The sequence below is a fragment of the Mixophyes fleayi genome, chromosome 7, assembly GCF_038048845.1.
Source record: "Mixophyes fleayi isolate aMixFle1 chromosome 7, aMixFle1.hap1, whole genome shotgun sequence".
Classification (NCBI taxonomy): domain Eukaryota; kingdom Metazoa; phylum Chordata; class Amphibia; order Anura; family Limnodynastidae; genus Mixophyes; species Mixophyes fleayi.
This window is the reverse complement of record NC_134408.1, coordinates 113,601,803-113,623,302: the sequence shown is the minus strand read 5'-3', so window position 1 is coordinate 113,623,302 and position 21,500 is coordinate 113,601,803. Positions and strand designations below refer to the sequence as shown.

Below are 21,500 nucleotides of genomic sequence, written 5' to 3'. Positions count from 1 at the left end.
CACAGAACTCACTCACATCAGTCCCTGTCCCATTGGAGCTTACAGTCTAAATTCCCTAACATACACATACAGACTAGGGAGATATTTTTGGTTAGCAGCCAATTGACCTACCAGTATGCCAATATGTATACAGTCTATTTTCTATAACTCAACTAACTTTCTTTTTTCTTCCCATTTAATGTATTTAACGGTTTAACTATGACCTGTGTTATAACTCTGTTGTTACAAATAAAATGTTTAAAAAATACTAGAACAATCTTTATGACAGTATTGACTTTATTATAAATAAATAAAAAAATACTTGAAAAATAAAAAGCTTAAAAACAATACAGATACAAAAAAATACATGCCAGTGCTAGCGCTGTGAGATAAATGTAAGAGTCAGTTTTAATCAGTTTCATGGACTTGTGGAGATAGAAGAGCAGGCTGAGTTTTGCTGATGTGTTCGTACAATTCTGCAAGCAGTGAGCCAAACTGACTTGTATGTACACAAGATCAAATTGCCATAAACATATAGCAGGGATGCCTTCGGCTTCAATAACAACTCAACAATTGCTTTTCACGTTGTACAACTTTACTGATGTTGAGCCGATGACACAGCGGTGGAGGCAGGTACCATACCCATGTGCCAATATAGCACCCACTCCCAGAACTAATAAGGGAGGGGATCATTGTACAGTGCAGACCATAGTAGAGACCCTCTATTAGAAAGTGTATCTAATCCATATTTGCATACATTGAATTTTTGTCCTCTGGGGAGGGACGTGGTGGAAGGGTGAGAGTGGGTGGGTCGCGGAAAATAATGTTATTTTGTGTGAGGCCTTTCACGTCAAATCGCATCATTGAGGCTCCTATCCTGCTCACTTCACTAGGAAGAATTGCCTGCTCTCCCGGAAATCAGGAGTCCCCCGGACATTCTGGGAGAGTGGGCAAATATGACCTAACCAACTTATTGAGATACTTAGTTTGGTTTACATTCAAATATTTTAAAAAACACATCAACATATCCGTAAATTATGCAATGAGGCCAGAAGAAAATATCCGAATGATGCAATAAGATACCTGGAACACTGCGGAGCAATCTTATGTGCTCCTGAAAAAGACCTTAGGACTCGGAACTGTAAATCAGAATAACAACATGTGCCAAGAATGCCAAACAGAGTAATGAAAAATGGGAACATATTTTCCTAAAACCTCCACCTAACAGCCACAGAAACTCAACCCATTATCTGCTGAAACAGTTTGGGAAATTCAGTAATAAGCACACAAACTTTTAAGTCAATAAATGCCGGTGAGCAATGTTTAGCAGTGTATAGAACACCAGGATTTTACACTTTCAATCAGAGAATAATTCACATAGATCATTGATGATGCTCGAGAGATATATATATATATATATATATATATATATATATAAAGGCCTCATACAGAGTTGGATACAATTTATACCAAAAATATAGAAATTGTGTCCATGAAAAGTATGCAATTTGCATAGTTTGCAGTCACAGGCATCTTAAGATAACTGTGAGCCTGCATATCGCGCAAATTGCGTCCATTTGCATTTCATTCACTTAAACCGTAGGATACATTAAAAATGTATGATAGGCATTTCATTCAGAAGAGATGGCAGAGATCATCATCAATGTGATGATGATTTTTATCATCTATACAGGCTTGTTTGTCATACGTCAAAATGATAAAAAATGTGAGCCCCGCCCCTATCTTCCCAAAGTCAGACCAGCTCTAGCGCTGTCTACCTAGCCTGGTATCGGTGACACTATAGCAGGAAAACACGGATACATGTGGTCACTCTGCAAAAGTGCAAACCAGCACGGGGCTGAATACCTTAGGGGGGGTAGGCCTGCATAAAAGAAACAAACACTTTACTAGACAAGGAAGGACTTGCTTTGACAAGAGCCACAACACTAATAACAGTTACAGTGCAGTCATTTATATAAACTAGAAAATTACTATTGTCTGAACTCATGCTCTGAAGTTAGGGTTTGGGAAATTAGCATTGCGGCTCTTGACAGGGCAAGTCCTTTGTCGTCTGGCGCTGGGGCTGGTAGAGGGTTGCAGAGTGCCCGATTTTCAAATAATTTATCTATTTAGCAGCAATTTGACACTAATTTGATTGGCCCATTCATTTCAATGGGGTTTCCAGCATGTAGAAAAACAATTTAAATAAATGGGTGTTAATTAGCTTTTCCCCATATAAATATATATCCAGTTAGTCTCTAATGATGTGGGATCAAAGCAGGTTTTTCCTGGGTTTCCCCTCATCACTGGTCAATCATAAGCGGCTAGTGTGGGAAACCACATATGGTAGGGAAGGAGAGTCTCTACTTTGATCATATAGTAGTGGGCAGCAGAAATTTTAGGAAATGTTTTTTTTTTTTCTGTTTTTTCCTTCCGTTTGTCAGTGCTGTTTGCACTGAAGCTATAGAACGATAGAAGACAGCAGAGTGCTCTGTGCGCATTCCAAGGCTTTTGTTTGGCGCATGTGCACAGGGATTGAAATCAGGATCGTAAGAGGAGAAGAGGCAGTGTAGAGTAAGTGAAGTTGTACTTCACTTGAACAGTCGTTTTTCGGAACGGCAGTTCCTATCAGGGGCGGTCAGGGGGCATCTGCCCCCTGGGCCACTCGGTTTGGTACCATTTCGGGCCGCCTCCCCCCCTGGGCCGTGGATGAATGCGGTGCCGTCCGCATACACTGAATACAACCCAGGGCACGGCCGCATCACATGACACTCGATGCGGCTGCGTCATCTAGTGTCATGTGATGCGGCCGCCTGCGCGCTGGGTTGTATTCAGTGTATGCAGGTCGGCACCGCATTTATCCACGGCCCGGGGTTTGGCTTGGGGGCGGCATACAGTATTCTGTATATGCGGACGGCACCGCATATACAGGAGAACAAATAGCCAGCCTAAAAGTGCTACAGGGCTCCTCCCATAGCCTGCAGGAGCATAATAAGTATAATCTATTGCTAAACCCCCCTCCCACCTTCAAGGACGAACAGGCAAAAGCATGTAAACATGCTAAACCCATTGTACAGCACTGCGCGACAGCTGTATAGACTATCACTGGAGAAATGGAGCTGCTGTGCATGCGCAGCAGCTCCTCCCAGGCATAGCCAGACAGTGGAAATCGTCACTGCCGTCCTGCAGCCGAACAATGAGTCCCAGTGACACTGGGCGTTAAGCGAATTATATATAAAAATATAGGATACATATTCTTTATTTAAATATACTATATTTTTTACTTTAAATGTATTTTACAGTTACTGGGTACTATATAAACTGAAAGTCAGGTAGCAAAAATGTTATAGGATCCGCTATTTATATTTTATTAACCATTACTAAAGTAAGTACTGAAGCCTGCTTTAACCAGATTTCACACACACACACACACACACACACACACACACACACACACACACACACACACACACACACACACACACACACGTATATGTATGTATGTATATATGTATATATATATATATATATATATATATATACATGCATAACATCTAATTCAAGCTTTAATATAAGAGGCAGGCTTCAGTAGATACTTTAATTACTGATAAATAAAATAGAGAATCCTATAACACATTTGCTGCATTATATATATTGCATATATGTATGTAATATAATCAAAAACGGGTGTCATAGTATCAATGTTTTTTGTTGTTTATTTTTTTATTGATCATATTTTTAATGTGCGTTATCAAAATAATTTTTACTGTTGGCTATCAATTGTATTTTTAATGTGCGTTATCAGTGCTATTTTAATGTGCAGTATTAATGCTAGTTTTAATGTGCGGTATCAATGGTATTTGGAAAAACAATTTGACTAGACTAAAAAAGTGTATGATGAAGGCTTATTGTGGATTTTTCTTTTTTTGGTTTAGTGCTGAATTCAAACATTTGGAACACCCTGGACACACTGGACTTTCCCTCTGGGCCCCTGTGCAAAGTGTTTGTGTATGTGTATATATATATATATATATATATATATATATATATAGATATAGATATAAAATGTGGGCCGCTACTTATGGGCCAGTGCTATGTGCCTGCCCCCCAGGCTAAAATTTGCCAGCCAGCCCTCCCCTGGTTTCTATGGAAGTATTTTGATAAATATGAAAGATAGTGCAATCCTTATCTATGCGATGAGGATTGAAAACTACCTTTCATATTATGCGATGCTACAAAAATATGCCCCTCAGTCTCTCCCAAAACACATCACTCTCTTGTAGAATGTACTTTAGCACTTGTATTGTGAGGGCATCACTACTTATGGTCAGCGTTTTCTTTTGACTACATTATTTTTTGCACAGATAAATGACCAATTAAAAGTTATTGCACTTGAAACATTATTTTTATGCTGCAGTCCCATTCCCAGCATGTGTTAATGTGGTGCTAAAGAAATGACTGCTATTCAGGGAGCTGGATGTCAGATGGAAGCACACGAGAGGTCATTCTGTAGGAAAAAATATGTATAAACCGGGATACTTGCTGAATAAAGAACCTCTTCAAATTTCAGGAAAAACCTAGTAAAAAATCTGATATATTTTCATACCAATGTGTTAATTCCTACTCAAATGAATCCACATATCTTATTCCCTGTAAACCAGTATTATAATACTTTTACTGACTTTTATATGGACCTCTGTATAGATTGTTTGACTTATAATTTTATGGCCTCACTAAATCACCCGGCATTTCGGTTGTTGAGAGCTTAAGTCATTCTCATCTTTACAGTTTAATGTCAAGTGAGCCAGTAAGATTACGCAATAGGCTGTAATAATGAAGAGACTATCCTCACACTGGTAGGAGATGTTTTGATTACCAACTGCTGTGTGTTGAGAAGGGCAACTTCTGACCTGGCCTTTGGTGAAAAAAAGAAAATATTGATGCCGAGTTCCTTGACTTGGTGCTGGGAATAACAAGTCATTCTAAAGAGATGCATTCACAGTAATATAGTATGTAATGAAACACTAATAGCACTAGAGATAGAAAGATGTAGGGAAAAGATAGACAACGCTAAGGGTCAAATGTCAATAAGCTCTTCTGATAGTCTTCATTATTCCACCTGGCACCTCACAAACGTCCTTTACACTACCTCAGAGAATTGATAGTTGGCAAATATACCGAATGGCTAATGGTATGCAAATACAGCTTTGACATGTCAACTGCATGTAGACCATATTACACACAAACAAGACAAATGTACAGAATAGAGTAGCATAGCATTAGACTATCAGTGAATGCCGAGAAAACTGCCATTGGAAGTAGAATCTACATAAGTTGAACAGGTTTACTTATGGTATTAATGGAGACGATTTGTGAAAGTTGGGGGGGGGGGGGGACACAAACTTTTTCACAATAAAGGATCAATTCATGTTGAAATGCAAATTACACTTCTAGCTTGCCCACCATTTGAAGGGCGGAACGGGGGAGTGAAGGGGGTGGATGCATGTAGGCAATGTACAGCAAGGACGTGCAGAGGTCGAGCACACGCACGTTCGTTCGATTCAAGCTCTGGGCATCTTCGAGGTAGGTGATTTTTACCATATATCTTGCACCAGCTAAAGGGCAGGTGTAGGTACTGATTGATGGTGATGACTGCCGCGTATGCATGCCAGAACATGTGTTTGCAAGTAAGAGAAACTGTAAAAATACATTTTATTTACAGTCCACATTAATAACATCCTGATGTATGTATTGTATGTATTAATTTTTTTAAAATGTATTTTTGTTATTAATGATTATATTAAGAATTGCTAATGTGTTTATTTATATTTTTGCATGCGCTCCTATAGGACTTTATTGTGCGTCTCTTGCAGTCTGTTCCATCTGTTTGCATACGGCAACTACTCGCAACGGATTGCTCTGTAGTTCCGTCCTGGCTGGTTGCTAGGCAGCTTGGATGCTGTTTTCTGTAGAAAGCGTCACTTTCATTGTAATTCAGTCCTAATTTGACCTATTGTCTGCGGGGTTCTACTTGGGAGCTTTCTGATTGGACCTCATGAGTTTATATTGCAGGGAGGACTTAGCCTTCCTGTCGGTTATTGTGTTGTGCCTGCACTTCTTACCTGCTTCTTATGTTTGCTGTTTTGATTACCTGTTGCCGACCTCCGGCTTGTTCCTGGATATTCTCTGCTCGCTGCCCGTCTTGACCCTTTGTTTGTCTACGTATATTCTTGCTGGCTGCCTGCCCTCGACCATTTGCATTGTTAATGGTTTACCTTCTGTATACCGCATGGTGTGCTTTACTCCCAGTCTCCATACATCTTCACTACCTGGTACCTTTGATAAACTTTTACTACTTTGAGCCTACGTCCCTGGGGCATCTAAGTACCTGCGGGTACTTATCTCTTTATACTGGAAAGGTGGCTTGCTATAGGTGAAGATTTCTCTCTCTCACCTTGTTCTAAAACTTTATCAAGGTATCAGTGGGAGCCGTAACAGTACTGTACAGCCAGAGCATGCAATATACGTTTGATTTAAAGCAAACGCGAATTGTGTTCCAAGATAAATCAGACCCGATGTGTTCTAGTGTGTCTGTGTAGATTCATTCAGGTCAATGAGTTTTGACCAATAAACCATACATTGCTACATTTGTTACATTAGCTATAGGATCATGTGACATGGAAAATAATGAAGACTATATTATACACAACAGAGTCATTGTTACCTGCACTCGATGAACCATTGCCGGATCTGGTCTTTAAGTGTTTCCTTTATGTCTAATCCCTCTGACTCTCTTATAGTGTCCTTTATCTGCACCAGAGCATGCTGGTAGTCCGCTTCATACTGCTCCTGTAGTTCGGATCGCAGGGATTCTGTTTTCTTAGTAATCATCTCTGCCATGCTCACGCTGTTGAAGTGTGCTGGTGGCACCTGTAAATATATGGTAGTAATATATCTATGCAGATTGTTTGTAAGCAGATTTGTCTTTGCCCATTGAACTGTATGTATGCCAAAAACATGGAGATATGTAAGTAAAAGTATTTTTGTTAAAATAGTATACTAAAAAGAGCCAGAAACAACTCAGGTGTTATTATAAAAGAGACTGCTTTCCTAAATCAACAAACTTAGAACTGCAATGTATTCAACTAACAAAAATACACCATCATTAAATTGTTAATTAGAATGTATGTTTAATCATAACTGAAGCATTGAATTAATAGCTGTTTAGTGCGGGTAACATTTTGTTAAAAAAAATTAATACAATGTTTTACTGTTTATTGTTGGAACTGTAGCAGCATTTTAGTGTGGTTGTAGACCTCTGTCTCAATGACATGTGCCTATTCACAATGCTGCAAAGATTCAATAACATGCCTCTTTTCACTATTCTACTAACAATAGACACTTAATTATCGCTAATTGACTGATTGTTATAGGAAGAAAAGCATTTTCCCTGTTTTTGGCATATTTAAGGCCTCTCTCTATTTATCAAACCTTTGGGCCAGTGTTAATTATCTCAGACGATAGTGTTTGCCGTGGCTCCATGCAAAGCATAGGGAAGCCTTTTAAACAATCACAGTGGTGGTACAAATGTCGCGCCTGTCCTCCTATCAATATTGCCATATCAAATTGCCTAGATGGATCTGCAGCAAGTAGGTCTCTGTCCTGGGTGTAAGTTTAGTGTGTGGGTCTCCATCATGAGTGGATGTGTAGCATGTAGGTCTCTGTCCTGTATGGATGTGTAAAGTGTGGGACTCCATCGGGGTGGATCTAGAAAATAATTTTACCGGGGGCAATTTAGTCCCTCCTCCCGTTTTTGACAGCTAAGACTGACTATGGCTGCACACTATGTGCAGGTCCGTTCGCAGAGACAGGCAGGAAGAGTGTGCTGCCAGGCCGCTCTGACTGTTTTTAAAACACAATCAGAACAGCCGGGCAGCGCACTCTCCCTGCTTGTTTCTGCGAACGGACCTGCACATAGTGTGTAGCCGCCGGCAGCAAGCCCCTGCTAGAGGGGACGATTGCCCCGACCGCCCCCCTGGTTCCGTCACTGGTCTCCATCCTGGGTATATGTGTACCATGTAGATCTCCATCCTGGGTATATGGGTACCAAGTGGGTCTCCATCTTAGATGGATGTGCAGTGTGCAGGTCCCTGGCCTACCATCACAAATAATTTAGAAAGCACTAGCCTAGGTAGCCTAAGCCATGCTACATATATGAATGGAATGCGAGATATAATAAAATGAGATCTAGTTCCCAGATACACAGTAGACCAGCAGGAATTTACGATATTTGCGGAGGAGTAGAAATTTGCACAGGCAGAGGAGTTGGGAGAAATGAAGATGTTCCTACAAGGTAACAAGTAGGTGCTCCAGTACTCCTAATTTTGTGGTTCCGAGCGCAAACAAGATTTTCTTTCAATGACTTCCATTGTGCACCAGCTCAGAGCTGGCGGATGGCCCACTAAACCATTTTGTGATCCCATGTTGAGCTGTGGCAGAGAAGCTAATTTGTAGACACACACCAAGCAATGTAATAAAAAGTTTCACACAAAAGTGAAACACGTAGCAAAGATAGCCACCTCCTTTCCTTCACTCTGTCCTCCTCCCCCTAAAACTATCCTCACTAGGCGCAATCTTGACACTTTTGAACCATCTTCATTCTCCTCCTCTCTTGAAGCTCTCCTCTGTCCCCTCTTTCCATCCTAGCAAGCCCTGACCAGGCGATCTTCATCTACAACCACTCTCTCACCACTGCCCTGGATGCTGTTGCCCCCGCCTCTTCTATTCAACCTTAGCACTCTAAATTCTGGCCAACTTCCTTAATTTCAAATTCATCCTCTCCTCCTACAGTTCCGCCCTCTCCCTTGCCAAACAATCCTTCTTCAAGTCCATTATTTCTTCTCAGTCCTCCAATTCCCGCTGCCTCTCTGCTACATTCAACTCCCTCCCTCCCCCATCGATCTCCCTCTCTGCCAATGACTTTGCCTCCTTTTTCTCCTCCAAAATTGAGGCTATAAGGTTTGATATCTCCTCCTTGGTTCATTCTCCTGCTACCCCAATTGCATGGCCTTCCTTTATAAACTAACTCTGGTGCTCCTTTCAACCTACCTCGGGTGAACAAATCTACTCCTTCATTCTTTCCTCTCCCCCTCTACCTGCCACCTGGATCCTATCCCCTCTCACCTCCTCCACTCCTACTACTGCCTGCTCCTTCCTTGCTCACCTATTCAATCTGTCACTCTCCACTGGCATCGACCCCTCGTTTTAAACATGCCCTTATCACTCCCATTTTCAAAAAACCCAAGCTTGACCCCACCTTACTCGCTAACTACCGCCCCATCTCGATTGTCCCCATTGCCTCTAAAATACTTGATAGTATAATCTGCAACCGCCTCACTAGGCACCTCTTGGACAACTCCCTCCTTGACCCTCTTCAATCTGGCTTCCACCCCCTCCACTGAAACCGCCCTGGCCAAAGTTACTAATGACCTTATCTCGTCTAAATCTAAGGGCTACTTCTCCCTGCTCATCCTTCTGGACCTCTCCTCTGCCTTCGAAACAGTCAACCACCTCCTCTTGTTGCAGACCCTTCTTTCTCTGGGCCTCTCTGGCTCTGTCCTCGCTTGGTTCACCGCTTATCTTGCCAGCCGCTCCTTCTCCGTATCCATTTCTGGTTCATACCCACCCCCCTCTGCCCTCCCTGTAGGAGTTCCTCAGGGCTTGGTTCTTGGACCTCTTCTCTTTTCATTCTACACTACCTCTTTGGGTGATCTCATCATCACTTTTGGTTTCCAATATCACATTTCCGCTGTTGACATTCAACTCTACATCTTCCCCACCCCCCCCTCCCCACACTCCTCTCTCGTATACCTGAATAGCTTTCCGCCATCCCCTTTTGGATGTCTTCACAATTTCTCGAAATTAACATCGCCAAAACTGAGCTCATTTTCTTCCCTCCCTCCAGATGTTTTTCCCATCTTGATCTCTCTATCACTGTTAACAATATCACCATCCCATCTGTTCCCCAACTCCGCTGCCTGGGCGTCACCCTTGACTCCTCATTCTCTTCCCCCCCCCCCCCCACATACATTCTCTTGCCCAATCCTGTCGCTTTCAACTCCACAATATCGTATGCATCCGGCCCGTCCTATCTCGGGATGACACCAAAACCATTATCCATGCACTCATTTCCTGTCTTGATTACTGTAACCTTCTCCTCACAGGCCTCCCCTTCTCCCACCATACCTCCCTCAGGTCTATGTTTTTAAAGATTTGAAGTCCTGGTATTTTTTATTTATTGTTCTGTATGGCTCTACCCTGTATGGTTCACTGTCTGTATTCTGTACGGCGCTGCAGAAACTTTGTGGCACCCTATAAATAAAAATTAAATATAATAATAATAATAATATTAACAACAATAATAATAATAATAATAACAGCCCAGAAATTCTCTTGCTCTCATGATAACGATATAAATGAGGCTAAAACAAATAGCCCTTTTTTATTTTATTGAAAGAGGTAGCAGGGGGTTGGACTTTTACACAGTAAGCTTCTTCAGAATTTCTTCTCCACACATCAGGTCATCTAGTTAATCTACTTTCAATTTTAGCCTCCTTATCTCAAGTGGGCATCACCTAAAAGGAAGGTAATTCTCATCAGCAAGTATGAAAACTACAGGTGTAAATGTTACACTTAGACAGGGGAGCCCCTTTGGTCTAAAATTAAGAGCATAATGCCATAATTCATGGAGATAATACCTTACTAACCCAATTTTGAGTCACATGGTTCTGAATATACTACACTACTAGGCCCCTTGATGATCTAAATTAATAATAGTGCACCTTGATTACCTAAAGATATACATTAAAATCTCTATTCTCATTTTTGCTCCCCCATTGTATGCAGAGAGACTCCCATAAGTGTTATAGACATGATGTAATGACGCTGCGATGCTTAAGGGAGCCAGGGATCTCAACATACAGTCGCATCCAGGAACAGGTGCTGCCAGGGCTGTTAAAGCAAAAGTAGACCCCTGCCTCTCCCCCATTCATCTGGCTCTGTATGTCAATACATAATGCGGTTCCAGAATAGACAGTAGCTGCAGTTGATCCATTCAGGAACCATTTTGAAATACTCGGGTACAGCCATGGCTGACAGCTGTGTGTTTTTCCAGTTGTCAGCCCTGCAAGACCTGCAGCTTCAGCCCAATAGGGTCCGGGGGAGTTATGTCTCTATTTGCTATCTGGATACAACAAATGCATATTTAATATTCATTTCAAACCAAACTGCACTGGATCTTCCTTTAAAACTTTATGATTTGGCTGAACCTTGACCTAAAACCTGGATTTGGTGCACCTATAATGGGTAATTGATGTTGATATACATTGTTGTTTGGGTTTTGTGGCTGCATCCTATGGGTGCTGCTGAATGTCAAAGCAAAGAGAAAAAGGCAATTCTGTTTTAAGAAATTATACACTATCAGAGCCTGTGCAATCAGTGGACATTCTTCCTGCCATACAACCAATTTTGATACCTAGAACACTGTGTGATGTGTATTTGTAGCATGGAACTTAAGAACATTCTGATGTAGGGGCTTCTACAGTTCAACAAACAGGAAAGTTCTGATATTGGTGACAATGGATAACTCAGAGCGATAAAGTTTGTGAGACAGAACAACAAAGCTTTGTATTGTATGAGTCTAAAGAGCTCTGGCGAGGGAATGAAATTGTGATCTTTAGCAATACAGCTCAGAGGAGTTTACAAACTTACTAAAATGGGCTCATGGGACAAATTTGACTGTGGCTTCTGTTGTTCTAATGAAACAATGAGCGACTTTTCTAAAAACTGGAACACAGCAGAAATAAGGCAAGGAAATCTTTAGAAAGGTGGAGGGCTGGTTGAGAAATTGGGGATTGGGTGTACAAACTGCAGAATTTAACTTATTTTTAATGAATGGAGTTTATCCCATTAATGTCAATAGCATATTCACATTTACATTCATATTCTGGATTTATACATGCAGTGAACACATTGGGCACCACTGGGGCATAGTGGTTAGCATTGCTGCCTCACAGCTCTCGGGTCATGGGTTCAGTTCCAACAAGGGCTCTATCTGTGTGGAGTTTGTAATTTATCCTTGTGGTTGGGTGGGTTTCTTCCAGGTGTTTCGGTTTCCTTTGGGGAGGGGGGGGGGTGTATGGTAGGGACTATAGATTGTTATCTCTATTGGGACAGAGATTGATGTGAATAGTTAAACATACTTTGTAAAGCACTGTGTAATATGTAATAACTGTATAATTTTTAATAACAATGACAATGATAATTGAAACTAATGGACAACTGATATGAATGGGAAGCTCTGTGCCACTTGCATTCTGGATGCATTTGCAAAAGAATGCCAAAATGTCCAGCGCTGAAATACTGCATGTGAGCTGTGTAGCGCTTATATGCATTTTCACACCCTGTTTGCACTTGTATTTTTTGACATAAATGGAATGCCAGGGGGAAAACTGGTCTTTTAGGCATATGAAAAGATACAAATATAATAAATAATAGCCCACCACCCCAAGTTAGAGAAAAAAGACCAGTAAGTGATGATGAGTTTGAACACACTTGCGTCCAACTTTGCAGACTTAAAATAGACCTAAAAAACGCCCACAATTTCAAGCATATGCAAAGTTGGACAAATCGCAAGATGCATGCAGATCTGCACCAGATAACATTTACGCATACATCAGATACACTTATACCCAATTGTTTTTATAGTGAAATGCGCTCTCGCTATTAGGTTAGAAAGAGATAGGAAAAAACCTTCTGGAGTAATACAATAACATAGTTGATGAAGTTGAAAAAATGAAAAAAAGACACCAGTCCATCAAGTTCAACCTATTTTGGATCTCCTGCCATCCCTCTCTTAGATTTGAAATTGATCCACATTAAGCAACCGCCAATATGTTTCAAATTGGGAAGAATCCCTCCAGACCCAATATTGCAGTCCTATTTTTTGCCTATATTCACTACTATACTTAATTTTAATTAACGGTCGCATCCCTGGATACACTTTTCCGCTAAAAATTTGTCTAACCCTTTCTTAAACATATCTATTGAATCTGCCATAACAACCTTACCTGACAGTGAATTCCATATCTTGACTGCCCTTACTGTAAAGAACCCCTTCCTTGCTGGTTGTGAAAATTCCTATTCTCTAACCTTAGGGGGTGACCGCGTGTCCTGTGTATAGTCTTTGGTATAAAAAGTTCCCATTAAAGCTCTCTGTATTGACCCTTAATGTATTTGTACATAGTAATCATATCTCCTCTTAGACTCCTCTTTTCTAAAGTAAACATGCCTAAACTGTCTAACCTTTCCATATAACTTAATGACTCCATACCGTTTATCAATTTTGTCGCCCTTCTCTGAACCCTTTCAGAACTGAACTCCATATTCAAAATGAGGTCTTCCCAATTTATACAGTGGCAAAATTACACTGGATTCCCTTGCATCTATGCCCCTTTGTATGCATGCCAATACTTTATTTGCCCTTGCAGCTGCTGCTTGACATTGAGCACTAATTCTAAATCTACTGTCTACGAGCACTGCCAGATCCTTTTCCATAATAGATTCCCCTAAATTAATCCCATTTAATTTATAGATTGCGTGCTTGTTTTTGATCCCTAAATGCATAACCTTACATTTATCTGTGTTAAACCTTATGTTCCATTTGGCCGCCCAATCCTCCAGTTTATTTAAGTCCCTCTGTAGAGAAGCTACATCTTGCTCTGATTTTATTACCTTACAGAGGTAATAAATACTTACAGAGTACAATAGGTAACACTCTCCCTCTTGTGTACGAACCAAAAAACTTTGCTAAAATACGCTTCCAAAATCATAATATATGCAAAGGCAATAAAAAATGCACCTATCAGTTTCAGAGGTGAATCCACAAGCAGCCAATCATAAGCACTTATCTAGTGCTGGCGACAGTCATCATCATCAGCAAGTATTTACACCTGCACTTATGCACCCGCAATTGATATGACTTTGACGGGTGTAGAGGCCTCTCTTTAACCCATAAAATAACACTCAGTAATTCCATAGCTGGCTATAACTCCCCAATACATTGCTCTTTTAGCGTTCAGACTTTTTTTCTTTCATTGTAAATCTCCATTTTTTGCCCTCATGCACTTATACTGTTTCACTATTGCTGATTATGGGACTGTGCCAGAGACACCTGCTTGGTATTCACAATGCTTCATTGTCTGGGAGGAAAGCTAATTAGCAGGCAGCAGTAGCAGGTTCATATCCCTTGGACAAGAGTTAATTCCGCCAGCCTCCTCCTGTTCCGAAACTAGACAAGAAATTTGTAGCTCCCCTGTATGCCCTTCCCATGATTCAGCTTCAGATCCACATGTTATTTGTTAGGATCCCACAACACATTCATTGCCATAGCTTTGTCACTGGCTTCCTGACTTGCAGCTGGTTAAGTGGTTGCACTAAAATGACTGTGCTGCCCCCTCTTTCCTCCTCAAGAGCAGCAGGGGAAAAAACACTAAATAACAAAACAAACAACCACTGTACTAAAAAAAACATGCTCCTCTAACCTAATGAATGAAACATTAAACAATAGAACTAGGGAATGCCTCTCTCGTCACATGTCATTCAACGCGGGTCCTTTGATTCTAAACAAATCTATATCATTTACATGTATTAAAAGGAAAAGACACCAAAACATTCTTATTCTAAAAGCCATGCTTTTTTGTATGGTTGAGTAAAAAGAGTACTGCCGTGTATTTTTTTTTTAGCAGTTGTTGCTTAATAAACACATATAATTATTCCTATGCTGGCAATCTGGTCATTTGGTGAAATCTATACATGTGATGGAGGGCCAAACTCTACAGATTCGGTTGTTTGTGCATCAGGCTAAGTGACTGGTTAGCTGACCTCAAATGTCCCTAGCACTTCCAGGTACACTCTTCTAACATTTAATAGGAAAACTCTTCTACCACTTCCAGGTACACACTTCTACAACTACCAGCTACACTGCTCTTCCACTTCCAGCTATACTGCACTACCACTTCCACGTACATGCTTCTACAACTAGCAGCTACACTGCTCTTCCACTTCCAGCTATACTGCACTACCACTTCCACGTACATGCTTCTACCACTTCCAGGTACACTGCTCTGCCACTTCCAGCTACACTTCACTACCACTTCCAGCTACACTCCTCCGCCACTTTCACGTACACTCCTCCGCCACTTTCACGTACACTCCTCCACCACTTCCAGGTACACCATTCTACCACTTACACGTATACACTCCTCTACCACTTCCAGCTACACCCTTCTACCATTTCCAACTACACTTCTCTACCATTTTCAACTACATGCCTCTACCATTTTCAACTACACTCCTCTACCACTTCCACCTCTTCCAGCTACACTCCTCTACCACTTCCAGCTACACTCCTCTACCACATCCAGCTACACTCCTCTACCACTTCCAGCTACACTCCTCTACCACTTCCAGCTACACTCCTCTACCACTTCCAGCTACATTGCTCTACCACTTCCAGCTACACCCCGCTACCACTTCCAGCTACAATGCTCTACCACTTGCAGCTACACTCCTCTACCACTTCCAGCTACACTCCTCTACCACTTCCAGCTACACTCCTCTACCACATCCAGCTACACTCCTCTACCACATCCAGCTACACTCCTCTACCACTTCCAGCTACACTCCTCTACCACTTCCAGCTACACTCCTCTACCACTTCCAGCTACACTCCTCTACCACTTCCAGCTACACTCCTCTACCACTTCCAGCTACACTCCTCTACCACTTCCAGCTACAATGCTCTACCACTTGCAGCTACACTCCTCCACCACTTCCAGCTACACTCCTCTACCACTTCCAGCTACACTCCTCTACCACTTCCAGCTACATTGCTCTACCACTTCCAGCTACACCCCGCTACCACTTCCAGCTACAATGCTCTACCACTTGCAGCTACACTCCTCCACCACTTCCAGCTACAATGCTCTACCACTTACAGGTATACACTTCTACCACTACCAGCTACACTGCTCTGCCACTTCCAGCTACATTCTTCTACCACATCCAGGTACACTTTTCTTCCACTTCCAGCTACACTCTTCTACCACTTCCAGCTACACTTCTACCACTTCCAGCTACACACATCTACTTTCAGCTACACTCTTCTATCATTTGCAGGTACACATTTATACCACTTTCAGGTACACTTTCTATCACTTCCAGCTTGGCATAAGTCCTGCTAGATCACATCCGATTAAGTTGAATCTTAATATATAATAGTTTATGATTGGCCCTACTGTGTTATGGCAGCCAAATCTGCACACATATAGCCAGCATATAGTTTCCATGTTAAATAAGCTACTCAGGGCATTGATCGAGTGACGGCTAAAAGAGTCATTTACTAACTGCAAACTATACAGATGTGCAGCAAATTTAAGGCTCTATTTACTATTATGCAGTGATAACTAAGATTTTCTATCAGCATTTAATGCAGCAATGTAAAATCTTGTATGACTGCAATATACTTAGCTGCCTGCAAAATTTACAGAGTGATTCTGACCTGGGCTTTGCTGATTCACACATAGTGGAGCAGGAAACACTGACATGTGGTTCCAGTTCCACCTTCAACAACAAAAGGAAACCATAAGAAATGGATAAATGTTTAAAAAATAATAATGATGCTGCCATTCTGCATTCAAAAAATGCTTTATTTAAATAAATAAATAAATAAATAAATAAATAAATAAATAAAGCATTGTCTCATGAAATATCTTCATTGTCACTATCCTGGGATGGTATAAGAAATTGGTGGAATGTGCCGGTACATGAATGACACAGTAATAAAGACAGTCATGATCATACTTGCCAACTCTCCCGGAATGTCTAGGAGACTCCCGAAATTCGGGTTAGTCTCACGGACTCCCGGGAGAGTTGGCAAATATCCCGCATCCTGCTACTGCCGTCCCAAAATGACGCGATTCGAGTCATTTAGGCCCCGCCCCCACTGAAAAAAATTGAATTTCTGTTGCGGGGACGGGGCTTAAATGAGCCGTTTGGCGGCGCCACGCCCTCCCGCCACACCCCTCTCCCGGAAAGAACTTGCCTAAAGTAGGTAAGTATGGTCATGATATCCTCTTACTCTCATGATTAATTTAAGACATACATTAACCTAAGCTGGTCAGTATTGTAGGAGAAAATGGAGATGTTGAAATTAATGATTGGGGTGTTCCTAAGGTGGCAGATGGTTGGACTTTGTAGTAACATTGTATACTGTTTCCACCAGGGTGATCTGCAAACCTGTAAATGTACACATGGCCCTGTTTCATGGCGGTGTTTCCAAGGACCAGGAAGTGGGTGTGCACCTTGAAATGCACTTGGTGGACAATAATGCACTCTATAAAAAAACAGTGGAAATCCATATTTCTTGCGGTTTGTCAATTACCTGTAATGTAGGCAGAAATTGCTAAATCCCTAACAATAACACCAGCACATATGGAAACTTAAATTAAAATGTAGTTTAGTTTTGTTTATTTGCTTTTAACAGATAATATAAAAGTTTTATAATGAGGATTTGTTTTCATTTAATTTTTCAAGAATGAAACATATGAACATAACATCATACAAAGGCAGCCTTAATACAATATTTGTGTTAATAAGACTGTGAGTTGCCATACTCAGCCATAGACAACAACAAAACACTGCCCCAAGAGGCTACATTATTATAAAAAATAGATTGCCTCTATATTTATATGTGGCTTTTAGGCAATAACCACCCTGGTGTTAAAATGCTGCCTTTAAGATGTATTTGTAATATAATTTTAAACACATGTAAAAGGATGGGAAAATAAAAAATCATTGTACAGAATGCATTTGAAAAGTTACATTCATCTCAATGAGAGCGCATTATAAGTGTAATGAATGTGGCTAAGAAGAACTTCATGGGTGGCATAGTGGCCACCTCCAAACCACAGGCCTTCCTCAATCAGAGTGAGGAATTCTATGGGCCTTCAGTGGACAGCATCACATTGTCATCAGGGAGACTACCTGCCTAATTTCAACTGTCAAGTGGGTACTCGCCCAGCCCCTCCATCAGCAGAGGCCTGCCACCAGACAGTCAATCACAAGCAGGCTCTCACTCATATATCACTGACACACACAACACTGCCCACTGCACATCCCAAGAGTGGCTAGTTAATAAAGAGGACTGGCTAATTCATTATTGCTCTGCAGGATCCCCATTGCTTAACAATATCTGACACCTGGCACAACCCCAATTCGCCCAGAAATTGCAGTCTGTGGTTTGGGCCTATTTCACCGGCCACCACCCAAATAAGACTCCTGTTAACTCACCCAGCAAAGGCTTTCATACTAAATAAACAGCTCCAGAGCTGCCAGAGTATTCCTCTTGTTCTCTCATGCCTACAGACCACCTGTTATGATGCCTATACTGCTCTCTGAACACTTTAAGGTGCCGCAAAGAACCAGTCTGGCTGGACAAGCATAAGTGTATGCCTATAAATCACTCAAAGGCTACATATCTAATACTGATCCTGAGCAATCTACCTTATTATAGTGTCATATAATCATAATATGTCATCAGACGTCCTATGGTCTCTTGTACCTAACCTTTTGACAGGTAGCTAAAATAAGTACACTGTACTAGACCATCCTCAATACCTGAGCTCAACCTCGACCTCCCATACAGTGGGTTCAAACACCTTCAAATTTTTTTGAGTCATTACCCTGTAAATGATGACCTGGGGGGACTTGAACATCTATATCCAGACAGGGAAGTTTAACCCAAATAAATTAAGAGTATATCACTGAAGCTAAATTTCAGCATAAACCAGATCTTCATGAAGACTACCACCCTTCCGATATGACCCAGAGAAATCGGAATGTGCTTCTGACAGGTTTTGTAAGAGAAAGAAGAAAACAGGCCGGAGCCCTCAACAAGCCTCAGACTCCCTTTGATATTCCCCAGACCCAGAGAGTGATACAGAGGATCTGAAACCTACTGACTGATCACCGACCTCATGAGAGAGGTCAAAGAAACATTCCAAACCGAGCTTTAAGTAGCATTCAGTGAACTAATAGCGGAAGTGGCTTAGATTGGCACATCTACAGATTACCTCGAACATAAGTTCAACAAGATTTGCATTTTAGACTTGACATTCTAAACAGAGCTTAAAGCAGCAGTCAGTGGATAAAAGCGGGCTTTGATTGGCACACGTACATATCACCTCTAACATAAGTTTAACAAGATTTGTATTTTACTGACAGATACATGACCAGAAACAAACCAAATAAGTTATTTGTTACTTTTTATTATTCAAACTTTGTTTTATATATTGTATTTTATTGTGTGTGTTCGCCAGAACAGTTACTAATAAATGCTCTTATTGCTGCCTGAGGAGAACAGATTTATTTTTCGCTGTAACTCTCTGGTGCCATTCAATAGTAAAATCCTTAGTCACATCACATATGATATCACCAATAGCTAGTGTCTGGGGCAGAGAGTAGCAGCCAACTTGAATGGACCTTTGTAAAGTATGTGCTTCATACTGTGAACATAAACATCCTATTGGCTGATGGATTTAAAACAGGATTTTATTATAGGAATTCCTCCCTAAAAGACCTTACACTCTTATCCAAAAGGGTTCCCACATTAGGACTCAATTTCTTTTTTTGTGCTGAATAGATGAACATGCTCCACCATAAATGAGGGTGGTCTGACCATAACACAACACAGGTCCTCCAAGTACGGGTTACTGTTTGTGTTCAAAGCTTGTTCTTTGTGTGTGGTTTGCAATTTTTAAGCAATGTGTGAGTTCCTACAGATCTGTGTGAAATCATTTCATATACTGACTCCTCACCAGTTTGCCATTTATCACTGAGAATACTTTGGTAACTCCCATTTGGTGGCTTGGAGTGCTCCTATTTTGGATGATGGAGTCTGCCTGATTTTTGATTTTCATTTCAATACTACTGACGATGTGGTTTATGGAACTCAAGATATATATATCAATTTTTATCTAGAAAAAAAATGCATTGTAGCATCTGGGGAAATCTGGAGACAAAAAAAACAAAACTTAAAACATTTTATTTTTGCATGCCAAATATTTCAGAACTTGGTAAAATGCTCCACCCAATGTCCTCCTGAGGGCAAAATGCACTTTTAGAACCGACTAGCAATCTTTAGCCAATGTTTTATGTAGCGTTAAATCTTTTCGCTGGCTCAGACATTCTTCAGTAAGATCTACCTCGTTTAGTTGGCCATTTTTCAATGTTGTCATCAGTATGTGTTGACTTAAGTGAAATAAAATCAGATTAAAGACTCTGCTTGATGTTTTTTGGTAACAAGATATGCCCCATCCTGTACATTTATCCAACTACTTATAGCACTTCCTATACATCACGAATTTTAGCACATCATATTGCTTCGAGCAGTAAAGTAAAAATGACCTCTTCAGTACATACATTGTTAGGATTACAGGCTTTACCATACTAGGGTGGCAATGATGCTCGTTATCATAAATAGGATTACACTGTCTACAGGTCACATAAAACTAATGGAACAATTCTATGAGGATACCTGCTATGAAAGGGAAGGGACGTACAATGGCTGCCAGGAGTGTCTTGAGTTTATGGTTATGGATAACAATATTATTATAAACATACTGAACAAGTTAGTTTTATGACCTGTTCCTTATATCAAGGTTTGTTTTCATTTCATTACTTTTACTCCACTCCACATTTTAAAATATAATGCAAAGGGACAAAGACTGTTTAAATACAATCAGCCACACACAAGAAGCTATGTACATTAGCATTCACAAACGATCAAAAGAGATTTGTGGGGCAGCAGGGAGGCTTAGTGGTTAGCACTTCTGCCTCACAGCGCTGGGGTCATGAGTTCAATTCCCGAACATGGCCTTATCTGTGTGGAGTTTTTATGGGTTTCCTCCGAGTGCTCCGGTTTCCTCCCACACTCCAAAAACATACTGGTAGGTTAATTGGCTGCTATCAAAATTTACCCTAGTCTGTGTCTGTCTGTGTGTGTATGTTAGGGAATTTAGACTGTATGCTCCAATGGGGCAGGGACTGATGTGAATGAGTTCTCTGTACAGCGCTGCGGAATTAGTAGCGCTATATAAATAAATGGTGATGATGATGATGATGATAATTTGTAGGTCTTGGAATACATTGATTCAAGGCAATTACTGAAAACAAGGTTGGCATGTTCTTTCAGTTGCTATGTCTTTTACTAAATTAAATAATTGTACAACATTTCTCCCAGGTTGTGCTCTTCCACTGCTCAAGAATGAGGAGGTTGTTGCATATGTGCTACAAAGAATATGTCAAAAGTTACTGAGCATATGTGCCCGCCATTTGGAACTAAGGTTATTGACTTCTCCTCACCTACAGTAGAGACTGCCATATTGTGTCTAAAACCTTACAAG

At 40.9% G+C, this 21,500-nt stretch overlaps 1 protein-coding gene across 2 annotated transcripts in view; it reads right to left on the bottom strand.

Annotated features, from left to right (window-relative positions):
- The window catches only part of DRC11 (dynein regulatory complex subunit 11), a 126,192-nt gene that overhangs the window by 59,273 nt on the left and 45,419 nt on the right, over positions 1–21,500 (bottom strand). For both annotated transcript variants that reach the window (XM_075180392.1, XM_075180391.1), the window contains exon 6: positions 6,704–6,909. In XM_075180392.1, coding sequence (XP_075036493.1) covers positions 6,704–6,909 — 206 coding nt within the window. The remainder of the gene's footprint in view (positions 1–6,703; positions 6,910–21,500) is intronic.